The sequence below is a fragment of the Lutra lutra genome, chromosome 6, assembly GCF_902655055.1.
Source record: "Lutra lutra chromosome 6, mLutLut1.2, whole genome shotgun sequence".
NCBI classification, from domain to species: Eukaryota; Metazoa; Chordata; class Mammalia; order Carnivora; family Mustelidae; genus Lutra; species Lutra lutra.
The window spans coordinates 52,647,011-52,671,043 of NC_062283.1; the positions used below are offsets into that span (position 1 = coordinate 52,647,011).

General features: G+C 42.9%; 1 protein-coding gene across 2 annotated transcripts in view; it reads left to right on the top strand.

Moving 5' to 3' along the window:
• The window catches only part of GCLC (glutamate-cysteine ligase catalytic subunit), a 47,037-nt gene that overhangs the window by 11,696 nt on the left and 11,308 nt on the right, over positions 1 to 24,033 (top strand). For both annotated transcript variants that reach the window (XM_047733095.1, XM_047733096.1), the window contains exons 2-10: positions 10,936 to 11,048; positions 11,890 to 12,072; positions 15,518 to 15,631; positions 17,204 to 17,262; positions 17,373 to 17,506; positions 21,425 to 21,499; positions 21,944 to 22,060; positions 23,108 to 23,246; positions 23,672 to 23,784. In XM_047733095.1, the coding sequence (XP_047589051.1) occupies positions 10,936 to 11,048; positions 11,890 to 12,072; positions 15,518 to 15,631; positions 17,204 to 17,262; positions 17,373 to 17,506; positions 21,425 to 21,499; positions 21,944 to 22,060; positions 23,108 to 23,246; positions 23,672 to 23,784 (1,047 nt within the window). The remainder of the gene's footprint in view (positions 1 to 10,935; positions 11,049 to 11,889; positions 12,073 to 15,517; positions 15,632 to 17,203; positions 17,263 to 17,372; positions 17,507 to 21,424; positions 21,500 to 21,943; positions 22,061 to 23,107; positions 23,247 to 23,671; positions 23,785 to 24,033) is intronic.

The window sequence follows — 24,033 nt, forward strand, 5'->3', positions numbered from 1 at the left end:
CCACCTCTCTGCCTACTTGTGATCTCTTGCTCTCTGTCAAATAAAAACTTTGTTTTTTAAGATTTTATTATTTGAAAGGATCTGCTCTGAGCACTTTAAACCACAGACAAACCTGAAGAGGTTATTTAGGAGTATGTCCTTCATTTCCTTCTGGAAATGTTGACCTATTTACACAAGTTGGGTACGTGGAAGGTACTTCTTATCCAGTATGCTTCAGCAGCCCTGCCTGTGCTTAAGCATGGTAGTCCTCTCCTCTTGGCCCCCCCAAGGCTGCCACTGCTGTACTGAATTGTATCTAGGGTCCTGATCCTGGGGCTTTAGTACTCAGAGGACTAGGAAGTAAACAAAAGGCTTCTAAGGACAGAGTTTATGTACTTTCCTCCTAAAAGCGTCTCAAGCCCTTACCCTGAGCGCACTCACTTAATTCACAATTCTGAAAGCTTGGCATCTGGCTTCTCAGCTCAGGATGAATTATAATAAACAGATCAATCAAGGCAGAAGCGAGAGAGACCAATTCAGAGAGCAGTTGTGAAAACCACATCTAGATGTGGCAACCCATTGTACTTCTAAGAACCTTGCTCTGCTGGGATTCTAGTTAAAAAAATGAAATTGCTGAAGAAGTCTGAAGCCTTAATAAAAAACGAAAGTGTGTTTAGGACCTTCCTATTGACAGCAGAAGAGGATGTAATCAACTTTAGAGGGACTTCCACTCATACATACATAAAAATTTTTAAGATATCATGCTTAAAAGGGGTAAGCTTTGGACAATAAGACAACGCATTTGAATAAAAGTACCTTCCTGGCAGTGCAGAGTGAGTAACGTATTTGAAAATGAAAGAAAAATGGCTGATCATGCACTAAGAATTTCTAGAAGAGCTTAATAGAAATACAGAAGTATAGATTTCCCCCATCAACCAAAAGTAAAGCATCCCTATGAAAACTTTTGTAACCCAAAATGGTGTAAAGAGAAGAAACAATTACTGTTAATATACGGAAAAAATTTTGGGTGTTTCCAGACTCCCAAAATAACCTTAGACCTTTTTTCCTAAGCTTTTATTTGAGAGTGAGCATAAGCAGAGGGAACAGCGGAGGCAGAGGGAGATGCAGACTCCCCACTGAGCAGGGAGCCCAACTTGGGGCTCGATTCCAAGACCCCTGGATTATGACCTGAGCTGAAGGCATCTGCTTACCCAACTGAGCCACCCAGGTGCCCAACCTTAGACTTTCTTGATACTTTGGGATGTATCTTACTAACGGGTGTACAAAATAACCCAAGATAAAGTCTAGATGCTCACTGACACAGGTCAGAACTATGCCTACTTTAGTGGTTCCCAGGGAAGGGGTTTGTCTACCCTCTTGATGTTTGGGGTGCCAATTGTTTCTATAAGGGCTTGCTGGGGGGCCATTATTTTCGCCTTTTTCCATAAAGGCAAACAAAACCAAAAACCTCCAAATTTCTTTCAGTTAGCAAAAACAGATACCGTTATCCCTCACTTTCTGTAAGTTTTGCATTATGGCATTTTATTAGTTTTTCACTAACCGAAAGAACTCCAAAGAGGATTTTTGCTTTTGTGTGGGGCTGGGGGAAGGCAGTTACCATGCTGATGTAAGGTCTTCTGTAAAAGCAAATGGCCCACCACAAACTTTTGGAAAACAGGGAACACTCTTCACTCTAATCAATTCTGTTTATGAAAGTTTTTACAGGGACACTGTACTTTCCAATAACGGGGAAACCTGTGCTCTTATAGGGCTTATACAAACGAAGTGGCTTGACTCAAATTTTTGAAAAGCTGGGAGATACTTGTATTGCTTTAGAGCTGGAAGGAACTTTTTTTTTTTTACCCCACTTATTTCTTCAAATGATGAAGCTAAGGCGCCCAGAGTCTAAGACAAATTCCAAATGTCTGTAATTGTAATATTTCTAAGAAAAGAGGGAAAATTAAGACTGTTCTGAGCAGGGTGGTGCCCCCTTGGGGATGGGGACAAGGAGGTGCTCGTGCTGGGGGAGCCGGGTGGTCAACAAAAGTTTCTCTGAAAAGGTAGCACTGAACTTGAGACCCACAGGAGCCAGCTGTGTGAAGGGCTGAAGTAAAATCTTCCCAAGCAGAGAAAAGTGCTGTCAAGGCCCTGACTTGGTTGTTGGAAAAACAGAAATGTGGCCACAACGTGGTGGGGAAGAGGGAGGTTTGATGAGGGGTGTGGGGTTTTTTGCTCAGTGGGAGCCGCTTGAAAGTTTCAAAGAGGAGGGGGATGACTGGATCTGCTTGGTGCAGGAACCCAGGACTACGTAACTGCAGAATTAGGCAGTGTTCTACACTATGAGCTTTCACTTTTAACTGAGGCCAGTGGTCCCTGAAACAAATGCCAAAGGAAATATTCTGGTGAGATGGTGCTTCCCTTCCCATCAGTGACCTATTCTGATAGTCTTTATTTCAAGATCTTTCTGTAATGTTGATTACAGCCTACAGCATTTGGAAAACACCTCTAAGACACTGTTCTGCCTCAGTAACTGTAGCCTCGTCCACAAGCTGGAAAACAATAGCCACCAGCATCTGCGGGGTGCAGTGTAGTTGCTACTACTTTAGGCAGTTGACACACAGCTTGTCCTTTTCCCAGTATCGGATGGACTCCAAAGCCTGCTTCCCCCATATACCAGCTCCCAAGTAAGCAGGAGGAAGAGTGCTCGGACAGTCTTCATGGGCTCCAACCCAAGAGGAGATGGAAGGTGGACAGAAAAAGAAAGAGGAAAGGATGGTGGTGATAAAGGAAGTAGGCTTTTTTTGTTTGAGTGAACATATAAATGTCTTAGAGCCACAGATGCTCAAGTGCTTTTCGTACCAGATGGCCAGTGATTCCCTTCTAGTGAAATGCCAACATCCTTTCAAAACTCTAATATTGAATATGCTTGGTAAATTTTTCGGTCTGCGGGACTAATGCTAACAGGTTTAGTAATGTGGCTGCGGCCTTTCCAGCTAATCTTCTGCTGGCAGTGGCGCCCCATGAAAGGGCAGAGGCGGGTGAGCCCTTTACATGAACATCAGGCTGACCTCACTTGATAGTTATGCAGCCTGTGCCAGCCTCGGCCGGGGGCAGCAGGTAGTGGGCCAGAAATCGAGTGCTTGGATTTACCTCTTTAATGTGAACTTGAAATATGGCAGGAAAGGAGTTTGTATTAATAGGAGTCTCCATCTTCCACACCCCAATGTAAGGTTAGAACTGCGCTCTTAGTGGGATCTGCCCAAACATCCAGGAGTCTTTCCTGAGGAGGGAGCCCTGATGCTACCTTTGTGAGATGGAATTATGCAAGAGTGTGCTCAGATTCTTGCAATGGTGAAATACAGCATTAGAATTGGAGTTGTTGAATCTCTGCCCACCGCCCCCACGCCCTGCCCTGTCACTGGGGGCATAGGTGAGCCCTTCTGCAGGGCACAGCACTCACTTTGGAGTTGGAATTTCTGTTTTAGCATTGGCTCTCACTTAGTCTTTTTAGAAAGTGCTTTTTAAAAAAAAAAAAAAAAAAAAACCTTAGTTTGGTGGACTGGTCTACCACTAGTTCTAAAAACTAAAACTCCAAACTTCTATTTCCTGGGCAGTCCTTGAATTCAGACCAACCTAACTTCTACCGTAAAGGAGTATGCTTGTTTTCTTGCTCTCCCAGCTCTAGGCGTGCATTCGGGCAGAGCTGGGTACCACCATGGAGAGTGGGTTTTCTCTCTCCAGGAGCAGCATGCCCCCCACGAAAGCCCTAAGCTCGCCCACGCCTGCTAGGAGCCGCCTCACAGGTTCTTGGTGCACAGCCCCCCAACACTGAGCGCCGCAGAGCAGTCGATCCAGAGCAGCCTCTGTGTAAGGACCCAGATACCTTGCTTCTTGTTAGCCATGTGGTGACCAGAACTCTGGCTGAGGAATGTGTTCACAGCAAAGAGCTGTGTAATGCACTTGTCCTTGGAACCCAGAAGCTATAGGTCTGAAATACAGATGTTTTTAGGTAAATAAAAACTATATTTACAATACTGTGTCTTCAGGAAGGGTTAGGGTTTAGGGTTAGGGTTGTTTTAACTGCTGAGTGCCCTCACCATTGGTGACTTTACCTGATAGAACTACCTTTTGTGTGGTTAGTTTGTGTGAGAAGACTGGTTGGATTCTGCTAGATTTCATTAGAACATAGGAATGCCTTAACATAGTCCTTTTTTTTTTTTTTTTTTTCCTTTTTAAGATTTTGTCAGAGAAGAGAGCACAAGCAGGGGGAGCTGCAGGCAGAAGGCTGACAGCTTAACCAACTGAGCCACCCAGGCGCCCCTTCTTTCCCTCCTTTAAAGTCTTCAATTTTTTCACTTAGGCTTCATATTACTAATCTTGGCATGTGAAAAAATTTTTCTCTGTGTGGGTCAAGATAATGATTCAAGGAAGTTACTTCACGGAACCATACAGGAAATTCACTGATGTTATGTATTGTTAAAATTGAGATTAACACATTATAAATAAAAAGCCGTGTACTCTTTAAACTGAAGTCCTAATCTAGGATGCCAACAGAAGACCAGGTCAGGGTGAGGCCACATTTATTTTGTTTTCCAAAAGCGTAAACTTCCCTAGAGTACACTCTGTGTAATTCTGTGGTATAAAATGACATCTCGTAGTAGGAGAGAAAGTCAAAATACATCCAGTAATTTAAGAATTTGATATGACTTTAGACTAAACTAAAGCATTCTTTGGGGGCCGTGTGGCAGTTTAATATAACCTATCAGCAGTTTAAAATCTCACATATACAAGGCTATACAAAAGCACGTGTGTCAAGAGTTTCTACCTCATGGTTACTAGTCCCCCAGAAGTGCTTAGAAGTTACCACATAAAACAGTGGTTTTGATATTTGTAGTGTCACTAGATGTGTCTCACCTGGGAGTCTGCCTTAAATCCCATTCTGAGCCCCATCAAATATCATTATATCCATATCAGAATTTTTTACTCCAGTTGATTCAGTATTTGAAGCACAGCTCTTCTTTTGGTCTCCTCATTTAGGGCTTCCCTGTTTAAGTGCAGGTGTTTAAAACTAAGCATCATGGCAGCTGGCTGCTCTTTGGGTGCTCTGAGTTTGGGTCTCTTGCTAGGTACGGAAATAAATGCCATCAACTGGACGGTTGAGCGTGCGCTCAAACATACTGGTCATTTGTATTTTGCCATGTGAGAAAACGGTCTTCTGGACGGAAGACTTGGCTGCTAGCTTTAAAACTGCTTCTAATGTAGAAGAGGACTGTTGTGGCATCATCTCTATGGGGTGGACCCAGTTTATCTGCATCTCTGACCAGCCAGACCTGTGATTATGCTGCAGTCAGAATGTTGGTAGGGGAAAGCTTGGGAAACCTCTGGGAGGTTGTTGAAACATCAGTAGACCCTCTCCTTCATCTGGCCAGTCCCTTTCTTCCAGGAAGCCTTCTGATCCCCTAGACTGGATCAGTTCTTCTACATACGCACAGTTCTGCTTGGTCGTCCTGAGCACTTACCCAGATCGTTGCGTTCTTTTGTGTTACTGGCTGTGGATCTAGCAGCAGTGGAAGCTTGAGAACAGGAGCTACACCTGCCTGACTCACCGTATTGGCAGCACCTATCCAATACTGGGCCTTGTTGAGTGGGTGAAAGGACAGGGGTGGGGGCCAGACAGCAAGCCTGTGGGTTCGGGTGCTGATCTGTCATGAACTCTAACTGTATCCTTAACCCCCAAAGTGGCTGTGGACTTGTTTTGGAGTTAGTGTAAAGAGAAAACTGGGTCTCTGAGAAGTGACAGGTAGTTCTAGCAGGAGTCAAGACTACTGCTTGGGCCACTGGAAAAACACCAACAGTGGAGTAGAGGAGCTGGCCCTGAACCACAAATTTTGAATTTCGGTAGGATGGCTGGAGACAAAAGAATTTCTCAAAGTAGAACCTCCCTAAACACAAGGAACTGCCTCTAACTGCTTCTGAGCTGTATAGAACTAGATTGCTTTCCTAATTAAGCACCATTTTTACCTCCAGGGAGTAGAGATCTAAACACTCCTGTTTTATAAAATGTCTAGCCTTTCCTTAAGTTCTAAGCTCCTTAAAACCCTTACCTTTATGGTAGAGTACCCCCAAAATATTTTTTTTTTTTTTTTACAAAGGAAATTTATCTTAAACTGGTGGTAAATCCCATTTAAAGGCAACATAAATCCTAAGGGAAAAAAATGAATATTTTGATATTAACAGTTACTCTTGTTATCTTGAACTCTGATGCCACAAAAAGTATTTTACAGTCTACTATATATCCAGCATTGTCCGGTGTACTTACATCATCTCAATTAAGATTCTTTACTTTATTGGCCTAATTTTGGATGAACATAAAGCACCTCATGCTTGTGTAAACCTGCACTGAATAACTAGTGGATTATTGTGTTCAAGTCATTCCTAGCAACACTGTATATACATAGCCTACATAATAGTCTTTTGAGTGGGCCTTTGTCTTTGATTCAACTGTTCTAAGATATTAGTGGCTTTTTACCATAATGGGATAAAACTTAGCCTTTTTAGCAATGAAATCTAAATTTTAATTTTCATTTGTAGAAAAAGTGCACATTTAAAAATGTGTGTCTCACATAGTGGCTAGTTATTTTTATTGTCTCTTCCCCCCATTTAAAAAGATAACTGATGGGTACTGCATAGCAGCGTCCCTAAGTTACATTTAGAGAGTTAATGATCTGTGTACCAAGAATAGAGCCCAGTGGCTATTTTTGCTACTTCCAAATACTATGTTGATTACACAAATTTGAATTAGTCACTCTGCAGGCCGTTTATGATGCTTTTGGGATTGTGTATGTGTGCAGCGTGCATAGATGTTGCCATAACTCTAAATACACAGCCCACATGCTGTTTCAAACATGTTTGGAAGCCGGTATGTTTAGTCCTTGGAATGTGTTGTGTTCAGAAGGGCCTCTGTGCCCTCTTGTTATTTTCTCCTTGATTTTGCCTTTTCTCTCATCCGTTGGATGCAAAAAGGAAGTTTAAGATGGGGACAAAATCCAGATATAATAAAAATCACTGTGGCTTTAGGTATTCTACACAGGGACAGCATTGACTTAATGTGTCATTTTATTACCACTCAACAGCTAGCTCACTGAACCAAACTCCATTTTGGCTCTAGCTTGGCTGTTAGGAAAGATCGAGTTAATTATTTTGATGCTTGTGTGATCTAGAATTAGAAATAAACATAAATGTATTGAGGTGGGTAGGGGAAGGGTTTAAAAAGGTAACAAAAAAGGCAAGAGCTGAAAGAACCATCCTGAGCACTGAGGCAGAAAATCAAAGCGACTTGGGGGAGGGGAGATTACTTCCAAGAACCTTAAACTTGAGTTTGAAAAGTGTTTAGGGAGTTCTGGAGGCTTCTAACTGAACTTCCATTTTATCCAAAAGTGAGTGCGTTTATTTTTGTTTTTGTTTTTTCTCACTTGGGTAAATATTCTGATGTGTTTCTGTTTCATTTGCTTAATGAGATCATGGATGATTATTTTTTAATTAAGGAGAGTTGGGTTTGTAAGCATTTTAAATGTCATCCGTTTGGCTGATATTTAAAACTCAGGCTGAGGTTGAGCTTTTTGTTCTTCTGCCCTTCCCATGCTTTAAACTCGTGTTCTCACAGTGATTTTGAAAACTAAGGATTTCAATTATTTCAAAACTTGGAAACCAACAAGAGTTATTGCACTTTAGCCTATTTATATAAGTGGGTGCAAAAATTCTTGCTCCTTTTGTTAACAGATAAATGATGGGAACCCAGTAAGCTAGGAAGTATCTCTTCATCTGTCTTGCAGGAAATGCTCTCTGGTTAAGAGGGAACCCAGATAACCGATGATGGCCTGAAGATGCACTGGAGCCAATGATCAAAGGAGGAAGTTTGGAGTAGGAAGATTCCTCCTCAGAGTCAGCAAGGCATTGTAGAGCCAGAAGCTCTGTCCTGGGCCGAAGCTGGGCTGAGACATCTGCTTAAATCTCAGACTGTAACTGCAGTATCTCAGCTTCTTTGATGTCAGGCCCACTTCATAAAATTGAGGCATAATTTTTTGAAGTTTGTGAGATTTTGTGAGATTTTCAGCCAGCATTATATTCTGTTCCTGCCTCGTATAGCTTATAATGATTCTTTCTTAAAGATTTTATTTATTTGAGAAGAAGAGACAGTGACTGAGATAGAGCACAAGCCAGGAGGAGAGGGAGAAGCAGGCTCCTCGTGAAGCAGATAGCCAGACATGGGGCTTGATCCCAAGACCCTGGGATCATGACCCGAACCGAGCTGAAGGCAGATACCTAACCAACTGAGCCACTCAGGCCCCCTGTAACGATTTTTCTAAAAATTTCTTACCACTCACCAAAATTGGCATTCTCTAGAGTCCTAGCAGCAAAGTGTGCTGTGCTTTGAGGGCAGGCAGGCTTGGTTCACATCCCTGCCCTGACCCTGTGGCCTTGGGCAGCTTACTCAGCCTCTCTGAGCATCTTTGCATATCTGTAAAATAGGTGATCATTCCTCCTTCGAATGATGGATTTGGAGATTAGGATCCACATATGAAAATTCACAGCATGCCCTTTCTTATGCTCATTTAAAAGTAAACTTGTTTCTTATACTTAGGATATTTTTATATATTCATCCTGAGACTTAATGAAGTTTCTTGTTCCATCAGCTCTTAGCTTCTCCATCCAGATCTAGGACTCCCAAATAGCTATCTGAAAACCTGTACTTAAATTTGGGAGCACTTCTGGATTCTGCAGCTCACGGTTTTTAGACATTTTATATTGAGTGATTTATACAAGTGCAGATTTCACATTTCTGGTTCATGTAGCTAAAGCAAATAGTCTTACCTATTTCTTGAACTAAAAAAAAAATTTTTTTTTAAAGATTTTATTTATTTATTTGACAGACAGAGATCACAAGTAGGCAGAGAGGCAGGCAGAGAGAGGAGGAAGCAGGCTCCCCATGGAGCAGAGAGCCCGATGTGGGGCTTGATCCCGGGACCCTGGGATCATGATCTGAGCCGAAGGCAGAGGCTTTAACCCACTGAGCCACCCAGGTGCCCCTGAACCAAAAAATTCTAATAGGGAAGCAAGAATGGGAACTTAAATTCTTCAGTAAGACAGCTGTCTTAGTTCAGGCTACTAAAACATTTACCGTAGATTAGGTGGCTTAAACAACAGACGCATATTTCTCATGGTTCTGGAGGTTGCGAAGTCCAAGGGGAAAGGTGGCAAGAGATTTATTTCCAGGTGAGGGCCTTCTTCCTAGCTTACAAGCAGCTCTGTCCTCACGTGGTAGCAAGAGAGATCATCTTTCTTATTTCTTCCATTAAGGACACTAATCCCATCCCATTGGGGAATAAGGGCTTCAACATGTGAATTGGGGGGAGTTGGGCACATTCAGTCCATAGCAACAACTAATAAAAGGTAGTTTTATTGAAAAGTTTATTGAAAGTTTAGTTTTTGTTGTTTAAACCTTCCAGGCTATTTTCTTTGGTTTCCTGACATTTTCCCCCTTTATAATTCCATTTCTTAGCTTAGGTGCAAAACTGTCTCTTGTTGAATATGGCTGTGTCTGCGTTAATGGGTGGCTGACTGCAGTGCCTTCCCAGACCAGGCAGGTACACACATAAGTAAGAGTAGGCCACTGCAGACCAGAGCATGCCCCACCCTGTAGGAATGGGCTTCTGGGTTGTTGTTTTCAAGGCTGGAAATCTGGATTTACATGTGAGGTGTCAGGTAGATACTGGATATATTGTTCCTTTTTTTTTTTTTCTTTCTTATTTTTCTTTTATGATAAGCCAAACAAAATACTTCTGCTGACTGGTCTGCTTCCTAAGGCAGTAGTTTATCACCTTTTCTCTCTCTCGGTATCTTGCCCAGAGGGTGCTCTCAAGTGTTTGCCTGAACGACCCGATTCCATACCTTTTCACTTACATATGGATGTTTTATTTCAGCCATAAATCGTGATTCCGAGTTTCCACTGTTTACACCAACTATCATGATTTAAAGCATGTGATTTCAGGGAAGACAAAAGCAGGCTCTATTGGTACTCCACCCAGAAAAGTCTTACTTTGGTATTAAACTCCTGATTTTTATCAGAATTCCACCAGATATTATAAATGCACTAGTGCACCTTGCATTGTAAATCGTATATGGTTTCAGGGTGGGGAAGCTGTCTTAAGTTACTCTTTAAGAACCAAAACTACATTGCTGAAACTCCTAAAATAACTTGTCCATACTGGTGTGTTTATGCTTATGATTTAACTCTCCAACAGTGAAACTTAACAATGGGATTTAATAACCTGCCAGTAAATGAAGATTATCTGCCTTGATAATCTGTCCAGATACCCACTCTCATAAACTTACAGTAAGCCACTTGAGGAAATAAATTTAAAAATGCAACTTCGTTTTGTAATTGCAGTTGACAAAATTTTAGCTTGTGAAGGGCGCCTGGGTGGCTCAGTGGGTTAAGCCTCTGCCTTCGGCTCAGGTCATGATCTCAGGGTCCAGGGATCGAGGCCCGCATCGGGCTCTCTGCTCAGCCTGCTTTCTCCTCTCTCTCTATGCCTGCCTCTCTGCATACTTGTGATCTCTCTCTCTCTGTTTCAAATAAATAAATAAAATCTTTAAAAAAAAAATACTTGTGAAGTACAATCTATCAAAATCTTGACTTTTCTTTGAGATATTAAGTAGAGCAGGAAAAAGAAGTAATGGAGGAATAAGTTCTGGTTCTCAAACAGGGGCACTATTGACTGATTTTCTCCAGTTTTTCATACTGTGCAAAAGAACATTGTGTGCCGTGTAGTGTAAGCAAATGTGACGGTCTCCAATTGCTGTGGGTCCTTTTTGACCTTCACATCTCCCTGCCTCCTAAAGGTTACACTGAACACGAGTCTGGAAGAAGGTTAATCTTTATTTTACTTTCAACAGGTGGAATACATGTTGGTGTCTTTTGATCATGAAAATAAGAAAGTCCGGTTGGTCCTATCTGGAGAGGAAGTTCTTGAAACTCTACAAGAAAAGGGGGAAAGGACAAACCCAAAGTAAGCAGATAAACCAAAGGGTTGCTTTAGTGTTTCTGAACCTGGTAGAACTACTAAAGTGGAATCGTTCCTCCGGTGTCTAGGAGGCAGGATGGCATCGTAGATGAGAGCACAGGCTCTGGTTCTCCTGCTTCATAGCTGGGTGTACCCTTGGGCAAGATTCTTAATGTCTCTGTGCCTCTCTTTCCCATCTGTAGAGTGGAGATAATAATACCTCCTGTGTAGGGTGTTGACATTTTAAATACACTAATGTATTTAAGTACTTAGAACTGTAAACACAATATGAAGCCTGCTTACTATTACTAAATGTTGAAAGAAAAAGAAAGGGGGGTAGCGGAAACTGTGGACAGAGTGTGACTCAGTGTTACTGAGATCCCAAACCGTGGGATCAGATAGAACTTAGACTGAGTCTGTTTGGCTGGCAGGATTGTCTTTTAATATTTCTTTAAGCAGACAAAGAGGTGAAGGGGCATGTGCTTTTCAGTTCCATTTTCCTGCTCGCTCGATTTGGGGAGGCTGCCTTTGAGTTTGGAGGCCAGCAGTGAGCTGAAAAAGCCCCTGTGGCCTCCTCTCCTTTCTCACAAAGTGGGCAAGCTTGTCTTGGACAGCGAGCACCCTGTGTGTGGTTTTCAGTTACTTACAAATATTTTGGCCCCTGTACTTCCAACCCTTGCCTAGTTGAGGAGCTCTGGAGAATGACCAGCCTTTGGGAACTGTAAAGGAGTTCTTAGCTTCATTTATATGGAGTGGTGTCTCCATTTTTGGAAGTGACTTTTTAAAAACTTCTAAAAATTGAGTAGACAGCAAAATAAGAGGGAATGGAATCTTTCCTCCTCTGTAGCCATCCTACCCTGTGGAGACCCGAGTATGGCAGTTACATGATTGAAGGCACACCCGGACAGCCGTACGGAGGAACGATGTCCGAGTTCAACACCGTCGAAGACAACATGAGGAAACGCCGGAAGGAAGCGACTTCTTTATTAGGAGAGAACCAGGCTCTCTGCACAATCACTTCATTTCCCAGGTTAGTTCCTGTATGAACATGCCCCAGGAGATCGTTCAGAACTTTAGGTTCTAAAAGAGCCAATCATGACCCAAGCGTTTGACCATCCAATTCTCATACTTCACAGACAGTTCATACTTTATGTGCTGCATTTGATGGAATCTAATAGAGCCGCAGGCAGACCTTGTGCACCAGCGTCAGCGGGTGGGTGGTGGGCCAGAGCACTGCTCCATGAGAGCATTTGTCTGGCCTCTGTGGACAGGACCGTAAGGACCACAGTGACCGCTAGGGTCGTGGCGGCACCCATCCCGGGCCAGGGTGGAGGGAGCGGCACGTCTGCCAAGCAGTTCTGACCCTGTGAGGAGGAGCAGCAGAATCTGATGGCGATCAGGTGCTCTCCCCACTTGACTCTCACAGTGGCTTCCACTGGCCAGTGCTGGTATCGGTGGCCGTTGGGAGGGTCGCCTGCTGGAGGGCTGGCATCAGTGTGCCCAGTCCGCGGTTGACACATCCTAACTGTGAACGGGGGTGGCGGTGTGTGTATCATTAGGCCATGTTTGTGTCTTGTGTTGAAAAGGAAATTTAGGGGACGCCTGGGTGGCTCAGCGGGTTAAGCCTCTGCCTTCGTCTCAGGTCATGATCTCAGGGTCCTGGGATCAAGTCCTGCATCGTTCTCTCTGCTCAGCAGGGAGCCTGCTTCTCCTCTCTCTCTCTCTGCCTCTCTGCCTACTTGTGATCTCTGTCAAATAAATAAATAAAATCTTTAAAAAAAAGAAAAGGAAATTTAGAGGTTGTCATCAAATCTAGTTATGGGTAAAAGTTCCTAAAAGTAAGAAGATGTAAATAGTGAAGCTATGCTCTTAGCTTAGAATGAGGTACATAAATACCACACAGGCATAATAGGAGTTCGGCATCGGGATGCCATTCTACCGAATTGTAAATCTGACTTATCTGTGCTGGCTAACTGTCAGATTGTGGCAAAGTGTGCTTACCTCCTCAGGGCTCAAAAGAGCTTTGGGATTGGTATCCACAGACTAAAACACTTAGAACTATTTTTATACCCTCCCTCTTTTTTTCTGATAAATATCTTTAATGAATGCAGGCGTTCAGGGTCCTACTGCTGGTCTTGGAAAGACACTTGGGATTTTCTCTTTAAAAATCCTCAGTGTAACATCTCAGTGGTCGAAACCCTCCTTAAGCAACTCGGACATTTAGAGATAGATCTCTTATTTTCTGTGATTGCTTCGTTCTGTCATGCAGGCCGCTCCCCTCTGCCTGCCAGAAGAAGAGCCCCACCTGGTTGAGGGTGGGTAGGTTTGCTGGGAAAGGAGTTGGCCTAGTCCTTTGCCCTAGTGTTTTAAGGAAGAGGGTTAAAAAAAAAAAAGATCCCTACTCTGCCTTTCACTCAGATACTTGAGTGCCTGCTCCATGCCAGACTCATGGGCGTGGGGATGCAGTCATGAACACAGGCAGAGTCTTTGCCTCTCTGTGGAGACGGAGTGAGCAGGTAGCCACAGCTGCAGGGAATATAAAGTTGAGGAAGTGCTTTGAGAACAAGATGCCGAGCAGAGAGGGGGACGAGGTTGTCAGGTGGGTTCTGTGAGATGGGGAGGATGATTGGAGTGATGTCCAGTGTCCTGGGAGTAGTTTAGTGGGAGTGGGGAGGGGAGGGACAGCCTAGGGAGAGTGAGCAGAGTGGGCAGACGTCCCAGGCTGAACAGAAGGCAGCTGGCCAGTGGGGCGAGGACGCCAAGAGGAAAGGGGAGGCTGGGCAGGTAGTTAGCGGGCCAGATCCTATTAACTGAGAATTTGGCTTGCTATCCTAAAAGCAGTAGGAGTTATTATAAAGGGAGAGCTGAGACAGAAGAATGTTTTATTCTGAAAATCTAGGTTTTTTTGTTTTAAGAGTATGTTCATATATTTTTTGATGGCAGGGTATTTTTTGACTTATCTACAAAAGAAGAATGTTATTGGAGAAGCCTCACCTATCAGTAATAAATGATAAAGTTCTGTTTTGGTGTCAAGAGAGAAAGGAGTACTTGGTTTCTTAAGTGTAAACAGTATGATTTTTCTCTTGGAAAGAGGCTAAACTCTATTGTGGAGCTATAATCCAAAACAATGGCCAAGTGAATATTAAATTAATGATACTTAAGTAGAAATTTTAGTTCCTTAGTTCCTTTAGGCTCAGTTCAAGTGCTCACTGGGCACATGTATTGGACCCGCTGGTAACGGCCCAAGTGGACATGAAGCCTTCCCAGGGCTGCAGAAGGGTTTGTTGGATGGTGCCGGCCTGCGAGAACAGCAGTGCTGGCGGATCTGAGGATCGGAGTGCTGCCTGCCTTTGTCCTGCCCAACACACATTTTCATTCTCCCTCTGTTCAGCCTAGTTCTGCTTGCCTTGGAACCCCTGAGAGTGAAGTCTGCCGCTCTTACAGAACTTTCCTGAAGTTTGCAGGCTCCTGGTAAATAGTGCCCACAGCTGCAAGAGTTCTCAGGAACCCTCATTATAGCTGGAAGCGGGTTTCCAGATAAGATCAGCAGATTCCATTGTTGTTCACAAGGCGGATATGGGCAGCCAACAGGTGCTTTATTTTATAAAAGGTAGGGGCTGAGCATAAGGCATGGGTAGTCTTGGCTTTTAAGCCCAAAGTTTCCTACCACTGTTCTAAAGCCCTGACAAGAAAGAGCCTCCCTTGTTTTGCATTCACAAACTTTGTCGGTCTTTGTCCTCTCTCACAGCACATTTAACAATGACCTTAAAATTCTTAACTTGAAAAGCTGGATGTGGAATTTGAGCTTTACGTTTAGGGATAAAGACAGAGCTTCCTTTTTCTGTGTTGGAATTAAAGCTCTTGGTTAGGTCAAGTAAGAGACCTAGGTTGGTTTCAGACATCAGGGAGATCTTGGGGCACATGGGGACACCTGTAGAGACACTGCCTAATCCTGAGGGACTTGTGAGGTGATCTGTAGAGGCAAAAAGCAGGAGAGCCCTTTGATATTTGAACAGAGCTTATCAACAGGTTGGGGGCTGTGGGGGTATGCAGGGCCAAAAGACAGGTCAAAAAACAATCAGATGAACGCTGGTAAAGGAAAACCATCGGACGGCTAGGGGGAACCCATAGCCTGTGACAACTGACGTGACCTAGCCGAGGGACTTCGTGCGGCTGGCTCTTGCTTTTAAATGGAGAGATGGCTAGGACGTGAAGAAGCACTCTAGAGATACTGAGTGGGTGGAGGTCTCTGATAAAGTCTCTAATAGGCTACAATCATCAAAGAAGATGTCAGTGAGGAAGACCGAGTACAAGTGGGTGTTTGTAAAGCACCGTACTTAGCATTGGTGGACTAGAGCCCCTAGAGGGGGGAAGCGAGACAGGCGTGGGTGGTTCTTAACGGGTGCAGTGATGGCGGGACATTATCAACTTTTGAAAACAAAATCCTATCTACTTAGTTCTTCAATTTGTTGTAGATTAGGCTGTCCTGGGTTCACGCTGCCAGAGTTCAAGCCCAATCCGGTTGAAGGAGGAGCTTCCAAGTCCCTCTTCTTTCCTGATGAAGCCATAAACAAGCACCCCCGCTTTAGGTGAGTATGGCTCTGCCTTTAAAAAGACACGGAACGGATGTCCCTCACTCTTAATCCTGCCGGCTGAGAGTAAGGTGCTCCTTCCTAGAATCCTTGTGGAGCACCGACTGAATTCAGGCTCCTTTTGTAACGAACCAGGGAAGCCAGCAGGATATGCACATATGGCTGCTTGATCTGCTTCCTAGAGCGCGGCTGACTTGCCCATCTTACAAGTTACCTTAAAGTCATTGACTTAGACACTGTGGTCTTCAGCGTACAGATATTTTTCTGTCCTAGTTCTATAAACACCATTTGGGGAAGTTTTATCTTAATTATTCCCTTTTCTCCCCCTTTCTAAGTGGTCTCATTCCAGTCAATATACTTTCATAATAGGGCAAAATAGGGTACATCTCTTTACCTTCTGTGTTCTATTAACTCCAAGCTCTACTAGCTTGCAGTTTCATTCCTGGGTTTAAAGTGGCTTCAGGGCACACACCAGTCTGATCTTGCTTTGTACCTTGAGTGTCCTGTATCCTCCCCGACCTAGGCTCCTCACCTGCAGGTGGGGACCGTGGGTCTTGTCAGTGTGGATTCCATTGACAGGTCTGCACGCCTGTCACATGCAGATTCTTTTGGGGGAACAGATTATAGGTGGAGTTCCCAACTTCAAATGTTAGAGTGTGCCCAAAGGGAAGATAGATTCAGTTGCAAGAAAAGATAAGGTTATGCTAGATGCTACAAGGTAGATGCATCAGAGACCCTCCTCAGAGAAGGGAGAGGGTGCTTCTGACTGAGGAGATCCCCGCAGGCGTGGGAGAGGCTGGTCTGCAAGCTGAGTCTGCATCACCGCTGTCCGCTGCAATTGTGTCAGCCTCAGATTTTATAAATTTTCTAACAGTCACATGAGAAAAGTAAAAAGAAGATGGACTTAATTTTGTGTTGTTTAATCCAGTTTATCCAAAATTATTTCAACATGGAATCAGTATTTTGAAATTATTGATAAGACATTTTGCTTTGTGTATTTTATAGTAAGTCTTCAAAATCTGCTGTGTATGTTATCCTCACAGTGTATTTTAATTAGGACTTGCCCCATTTCAAGTACACAGCGGCCACAATGTGCCTGGTAGCTTCTGGTTTAGATGCTGTGGGTCTAGAGAATAGGTATTAATACTGCCAATTGGAAGGGACAGTAACAAGGTATTGGGGCTCCAGAGGTTCCTAGGGAAAGTGAGTTATTAAAGCTTGAAGTCTTCAGAGTGAACACGGGGAGGGTTAGAAATACATGCTGAGCCCAGACCACTGGCAACCCCAGACACTTGAATTTGATTTGAGAAGTTATAGGACTGGGGTGTCCGGGGTGGAACAGGGAAGAGAATAGCATTCCTGATCAAGAGGCAGAGGAAGTGGTGTTAATGCAAAGCCTTCTCGCAGAAAATTCCCTTAGAATAGCTTGATTCACAGGGATATCCTGTAGGATTGGCTCAGACACTTCGTTTGAGGGAGGATTTCTTTCTTTTTACTTGCATATGAGTGAATTCTTTTACCTGTTGGTTCTTAGGTGGCTGATTTATGACGTTTGGTTGTCTGTTTCAGTACCCTAACAAGAAATATCCGACACAGAAGAGGAGAAAAGGTTGTCATCAACGTACCAAGTAAGTCCACAGAGGGGTGGTGGGGGTGGGAGGGGCAGCTGGGGAATTGCTGTTTAATCCTTGAATCTCACCCTTGTTCCGTGTTTCGTTTGTTTAATTTAATCCTGCAGTATTTAAGGACAAGAATACACCGTCTCCGTTTATAGAAACATTTCCTGAGGATGAGGAGGCAGCCAAGGCTTCTAAGCCTGATCATATTTACATGGATGCCATGGGATTTGGAATGGGCAATTGCTGTCTTCAGGTATTGTTTCAAATACACAGAGAGGCAGAGTGCCCTCATCCATTTCTACTTACTAACTTGTTTGCTTTATAGATACGCATGTTTTCGGTTATACTGTGATAACAGTTGAAATGAAAGCTAAGTGTGCCTTTCTGAAAACCAGTGATGTTTACTGAATTCATTGGTAGCTACCTCCTGATGGAGAAATCATGGCATCTGCAGTTTGCTACAGAGATAAATGGTTGTTACTTACAGTGTGAACTATTCCATGATCCCTGCCTCTGTTCTTTCTAGTGATGGTTGGGCCTGGAGCTTGTAACATCATTCAGATCTGTTTCTGAAAGGGAGCTCTGGATGCACTCCAGTGCCCTTGTGATCCAAGGGAAGGATTGTTTGGACCGTAATTGTTCATATCCAGGCAAGGCCATCTAGTGGTAGAAGAAGAACGACTGAGTAGCCTGTGTTTGCCTTGCTCCTGGCAGAGTTACATAGGAGGTGGCACAGCCTTTCTCTGTTTCCTCGGTTAAAGCTTCCTACACATCTAGTCAGATGGCTGGTGCCCCTGGCAGGGACTGTGCCCAAGCTCACTGATGACCTGCATGGGCGGGCACAGGACCCACCCAGCAGCAGTGGGTTCAGGCTGTGCCTGTCCCTCATGCGGGATTTGGATAGCTCCCCTCACTTCTTTCTGTCTTGGTTTTCTCCTTGGTTCACTGGAGGGCTTATATTAAGTTCCCTCCTAGGTTTGACTCTAAGCTAATATTTACTTCACTGTTTTTTTTATCAATGGAAATGCTTGTTTTAACCTTCCTTTGCTTAAAATCATAAGAACAGGAGTAGGACTTGCACAAAGTATGAAGTAAAAATTGACAATTTCAAATAAAAAGGCCACTTGTTATTGCCCAAGGAGAGTGTATCCAGTTCGGATTACTTCAGAAGATTAGAAGTGGTATCCTTAGAGGCCTGGAGTGGTGTGAAGACTGGCCCTGATGTGAGTTCTTGGGCTTCCGGTCTGCCTACTGTCCACTCAGAGGCCCAAAAACTCTGCATTCCCATCATCACAGATAGCTGCAGTGTAGACATGTGCCTTCTTGCACATAAAGCTCTGATGTGCTTATTTTTATAACTCTCTAAAATGAAAATTGAATGCCAGAGTCGGATTTCTCCATGCTGAATGTGTTTACATAACCATAATTTTTTTTTCCTAATTTCCCTGACTTAAATAGGTAGTATAAAGTGTGTGGTCTTCCAAACAAACATAGGCCAGTAAGTTTCCTTGCAGAGGGTCACATTTCATAAAAAAAAGACCTTTTGACTTTTTTTTACCCATGTATCTGCTCTTCTATCTTAATTATAAATGTTTTTAAAGAGAACCATTAAGCTCTAGAACTTACAGAGCATGGCTTTAAAATTGTATCCGTGCAGTTGGGGTACTGGTTGCCTTTTCTGGTTTAATATTAAACCAGCATGCCCTGCGGGGGACAGCACAGTCACTTCTCTCCAAAGGGATGGTCTTTCCCTTGAAACACCATTCAAATAAATGTGTTCTAACCTTTTTACTTGTAGATAGAATTTTCCATCCAAGTGTACACTTTGTCATGGCTTTAGGATGAAGTTTTCTTCTTGATTGCAGATCCAAGACCCTACTTTGAATACTCAACTTAAAAAATTATTAGCGTGAATCACATAAAGTGTTTGGGAAATGAGACGAATTCCACACATCGCCTCAGAAGACACCCCGCTTTGTGTCTTCAAGTGGAAAACTAGAAACTGCTTGTTAAAGCAGAAAATGTTTGAATTTTTTTAAGGTTAATGGAAGACTTAACTGTACAAAATACAAGTCACATAACCACACTCAGATGCTTGACTCTTGGGGAGTTTTTCAAGAATCATTTAAGTTCATGCAAGTTGTAATAGGTTTTTCCAGGAACCTCTAAGAAAACTGGGTGGCTTCAAGAATGGGTTCTAGGTAAATTTTAGACATTTAGGTTTCTAACATCTATTTTTCATACTTCCTCTTTTTTCCCCTCTGTTTCCTAGTGACACTGCTTCTCCTTTCATGGGATACTTTAAAAGGACACCAGAAGCCAAAACTGTTCATACTTTAAGGACTAAAGACTCTTTTACTCCCCCCGCCCCAAGCCATTAATCACAGTCATGTTCTGTTTGATTTGGAGATAGATACATTAGCTCTTGAGTGCTGAGGCCATTTACTGAGTATATCTAGAATAACTAAGTCACTTCACTGTTGTAACTTAACTATGGAATTCCAGGTGCAAAATTTTCTGAAGCATACTTTTTTCCAGGATTTGCCCGTGAATTGTCTGGTATATACTAACTAGGTCATCGAAGAGAAGCCAATCTGTCCCAGCAGAGAAGTTTGTAAATACTTGGCTTACTGTCTCCCATTTCCTCACTTGCCATTTTATCCTTAGCCTTGCACAAGCTGATTTCTGAGTTCCCACCTCTTTGCAGAAACTTCCCTTGTTTTGGTGAAGAGTGACCTAATTGCCAACACTTAATTGTTTATTTTAACCTTTGGTACTCTTACTCCTTGACGTCTAGGACACAGCTCTTCTCTATGTTGTATTACTTTGTAATGGCTGGTTAATTGCCAGTACACGCTAATTAAAATACAGGATTGAATCATTAACAGAAATTATAGCAAGTTATCTAAACAGTTTTCTGCATTTAGTAACCACACTGACATGAATATAATTCTCCAGGTAGATGGCAAGTCTCCTAACACAAGTTCTTTGTTAAAAAAGCAAAATTGAGACCTGGCTAAAACTATGGGAAATAACAGTTTGGGCTTATAATAATAATAAACCTATTCACTTTGCTGCTCCTTCAAGGATTAAGCCCTTAAATTATTTCCTGCACCAACACTAAATTCAAAATACCATTATTAAATAACCACAGAGGACAGGAAAACTGTGTACCCCATTTGTAGTTAATATAGTTATGCTAACACAAGCAGGATTTGTGTTATTTGTCCCTTCTACTGCTCCCCACCCCAAGACAGGCAGGACTTTTTTGGTTTCTTTTGGGTAATTGTTTCTAGAACATTTTGTACTAATGAACAGTTGGATTTTTTTTTTTCTCTGCTTAAGTCTGAAATGTTCTACTTATCCCTCTTCTGCAGACTTCCTGGGTGATCTTGCCCATCGTCAGAATGTTATTTGAGCCTACTCCCTAAATACTTCTCCAACTCAGATGGGCATCAGTCCTGGAGACCTAGCCACTTAAATAAAGGGCTGCTTTATGTGCTTCTTTCCTTCATATGCCCCTTGTGTCTTGGTGCCTCTGCTCACTGGCTGTTCCAGGAACACCCAAGCCAAAACCCAAGTCTTACCTTCATTCTCTGTACCCTACCTCCTGATCCCCAGCAGCTGCTGCTTGGACTCTGGTGTGCCTACTACAGCCCTCCTGGGTCACTTCCTTGTCAGCTGCAGTATTTTATCTGCTCTCCCTTCCTCCAGTCTCACTCTGTCCCAGGCTAGTCCTTGTACTTGCCACCAGTGAGCTTGGGAATCCATCATGAGCATCTCTATTCTTTTGTGCCAGAATTTCTCTAGCTCTTGAGCTCACTTAAGTGCCTGGGATGCTGGCGAAGGAAACAAGCCAGCAGAAGAGGGGATTCCTTTCAAAACTTGACATTTACCTAGTGTCTTCCTTTCCGTTCCTGCCATTTTAATCTTATTTAACTTAGGAAATGGTTATTTGTATTAGTTGGGAACGTGATCAAATACCCTTGTTGGGCAAAGTTCATCCAAGGCAAGATGTAAACAAAACTGCTGTGTTAATAAGTGTTGTTAGCCGTGGAGTGACCACTGCACACCATGCCCACTGTCTTCCCTGGCCATCCCCCTTCTCAGACTTGACTCCTCAGGGAAGATGTTGATTCGTCGTTGTTAATAACTTGTAATTCTTAAACAGGTAACGTTCCAAGCCTGCAGCATATCGGAGGCCAGATACCTTTATGATCAGTTGGCCACTATCTGTCCAATTGTTGTAAGTAGAAACGACATCTTATTTAAAGACTTCCTTGTAGAGAGAGTGCTTGTGCAACATTCACTTACTCTGCCATTTAAGTCCAGTTCAGACTTTATTCAGAAATGGACATAAATAGTATGCTAATGGACTAAGACTCCCAGCTGTAGAAGTTTACTATTGCTGGCAAGACACCTGTGTGTTAGTGTCAAGTTTGAGTGTAGCCGTTTCCCCTCTCCCATCCTTCACATTCAGTGTGACAGAGGGGGTGATTTAAATTAATCCCATCCAAGGATTTGAGTCCCTTCTGGTGTCTTTCGCTATGAAAATGCAGGCACAAAGGAGTAGAACTCCATAGGGCTCACCTCAACAGATTTCTCTAGACCGGAGATAACTGCATGGTGCTTTTCTCAGCATGTAAGTGACACTTCGAACCTGCAGGTGCTGACTCCTGTTTGTTTTTAGATGGCTTTGAGTGCAGCATCTCCTTTTTACCGAGGCTATGTGTCAGACATCGATTGTCGCTGGGGAGTGATTTCTGCATCTGTGGATGATAGAACTCGGGAGGAGAGAGGACTGGAGGTGGGAGTGATTTTCCTTAATAGTCTTTTTTAAAAGTCAGGCAGGTAAAATGGGGTTATTGTAACTACTTACAATGTTGAAGTCTCCCTTAAATTGTTATCTTGAATGGGCTAGTCACATGGGGGAAGAAATTCACAGGTTTGAACTTGTCTTTGATGTCATAGTGTTTGTTTTGGGGTGAGTATATGGGAAACCTGATTTGGTTGGATAAGATTTCATCACTTGCTGAAATCTGTGTTTGTTTCATTTTCTTCTGAAACTTAGTGATGCTTTTTTCCCTACATTTTCAAACTAAGTGGTGTTGGACTCTTGTTACCAAAAGGCTTTTTGGCACTACATGAGTGCTTTGTGTATGAGCTTTCTGCTGTGGAATCTGTGGTCGAAGATTATTTTGCCCCATGTAAAGGGTTAGGTATGCCTAATATGGGGAAGTTAGTGCCTCTTGTTTGCATGTTGAACTGTGACCGTGCACTTCTCCAACCTGGAGTGTGCATCAAGACCACCTATGGAGATCTTTATAAATAGACACCCAGGCTGATTTTAGATCTAATAAACAAGGATCTCCAGAACCGGGACTTGGACAGGGGTTTTAAATGAGTCCTTTTAAGTGCCTCTGACGTTCCCAGCCAGGCCTGCACTGCTGCTCAGGTCTTTGTGTGAGTGCTCATGAACTGCTGAACATGTTGCCTGAGTAGAAGAAAACTGTAAAGGAGAAATGGTTTTAATAACTTTTATGCTAATAGCTTCGCTTTCAACCTTGGCATATATTTTGCTAGCTTAGTAAGAATGAAGGCAATCTGCTTTAAAAAAAAAAAAAAAAAGTATACTTAAATCCTATCCGAGAACAGCTACTTCAGTTACTTTCAAATTTCTTAATTTTCCCTAATAATTTCTCAGGATAAACTTCTTTTCAGGAACTTAAGGTTGGATAGTTATATATATTTATTACATATAAAACATAAAAGTATTTAAATAGAACTATTTGGGGCATTAATTTATTTCCAGAGTGTTTTATATGGCATTCATTCGTATTTTTTTCAATTTTAGCCACTGAAGAACAGTAACTATAGGATCAGTAAGTCCCGATATGATTCGATAGACAGCTACTTATCTGAGTGCGGGGAGAAATACAATGACATCGACTTGACGATAGACAAAGAAATCTACGAGCAGCTGCTGCAGGAAGGTGAGCAGCCCCTCCTTTTCTCTGGATTGGATTGTACACCTTTAGTTCTTCAAAGCTATTGAGAACTTTTTGCTGATTTCTGGTCTGGTTTCTATTTTTATTGTGAAGTCTCGTCACTTTTCTTATGAGACTGCTTGTTCCTGAAGTTTTCAAGTTCCAAATACTTGTGAGATCTTCTTGACTTACTTGGGAAGTCGGTATCTAGGTCCACACCAGTGCCCCACCATCAGATAAACCGGTGACGCTTCCTCAGGGGCTGTAGGATAAAACCCTGGGTGACATGTGGATACTGAACAAACCAGCCATTTCCTAAGCTTCTAGATGCCCTGTCTTCAAACTTGCTGAACTGTCCTGTCTTCTTACTGGACGTAGACACAGTGGAGCCTGAGGCTTTGATGGGAGTCTGGTGTGACCTCTCTTGACAGGCATTGATCATCTCCTGGCCCAGCATGTCGCTCATCTCTTCATTAGAGACCCACTGACTCTGTTCGAAGAGAAAATACACTTGGATGATGCCAATGAATCTGACCATTTTGAGGTATCTCCTCTGTTTTAAATGCATTTCACTTCACTAACCAAGATGGAGGCCATTTTCTGTACCTGCGAGTGGTTAGTAATAGGAGAAATCTCTGATGCCTTTCATTGTCTAGTGCAATAAAGAATTAAGAAATTTTAGAGTGGTTTAAAGTACCCTTATTTTATGATTCTGACTAGTTGTATCTCTGATTCTGCATTTTTTCACTATTTTCTCTTGCTTGCAGAAAGGTGAAAAATTCACATATGCTGC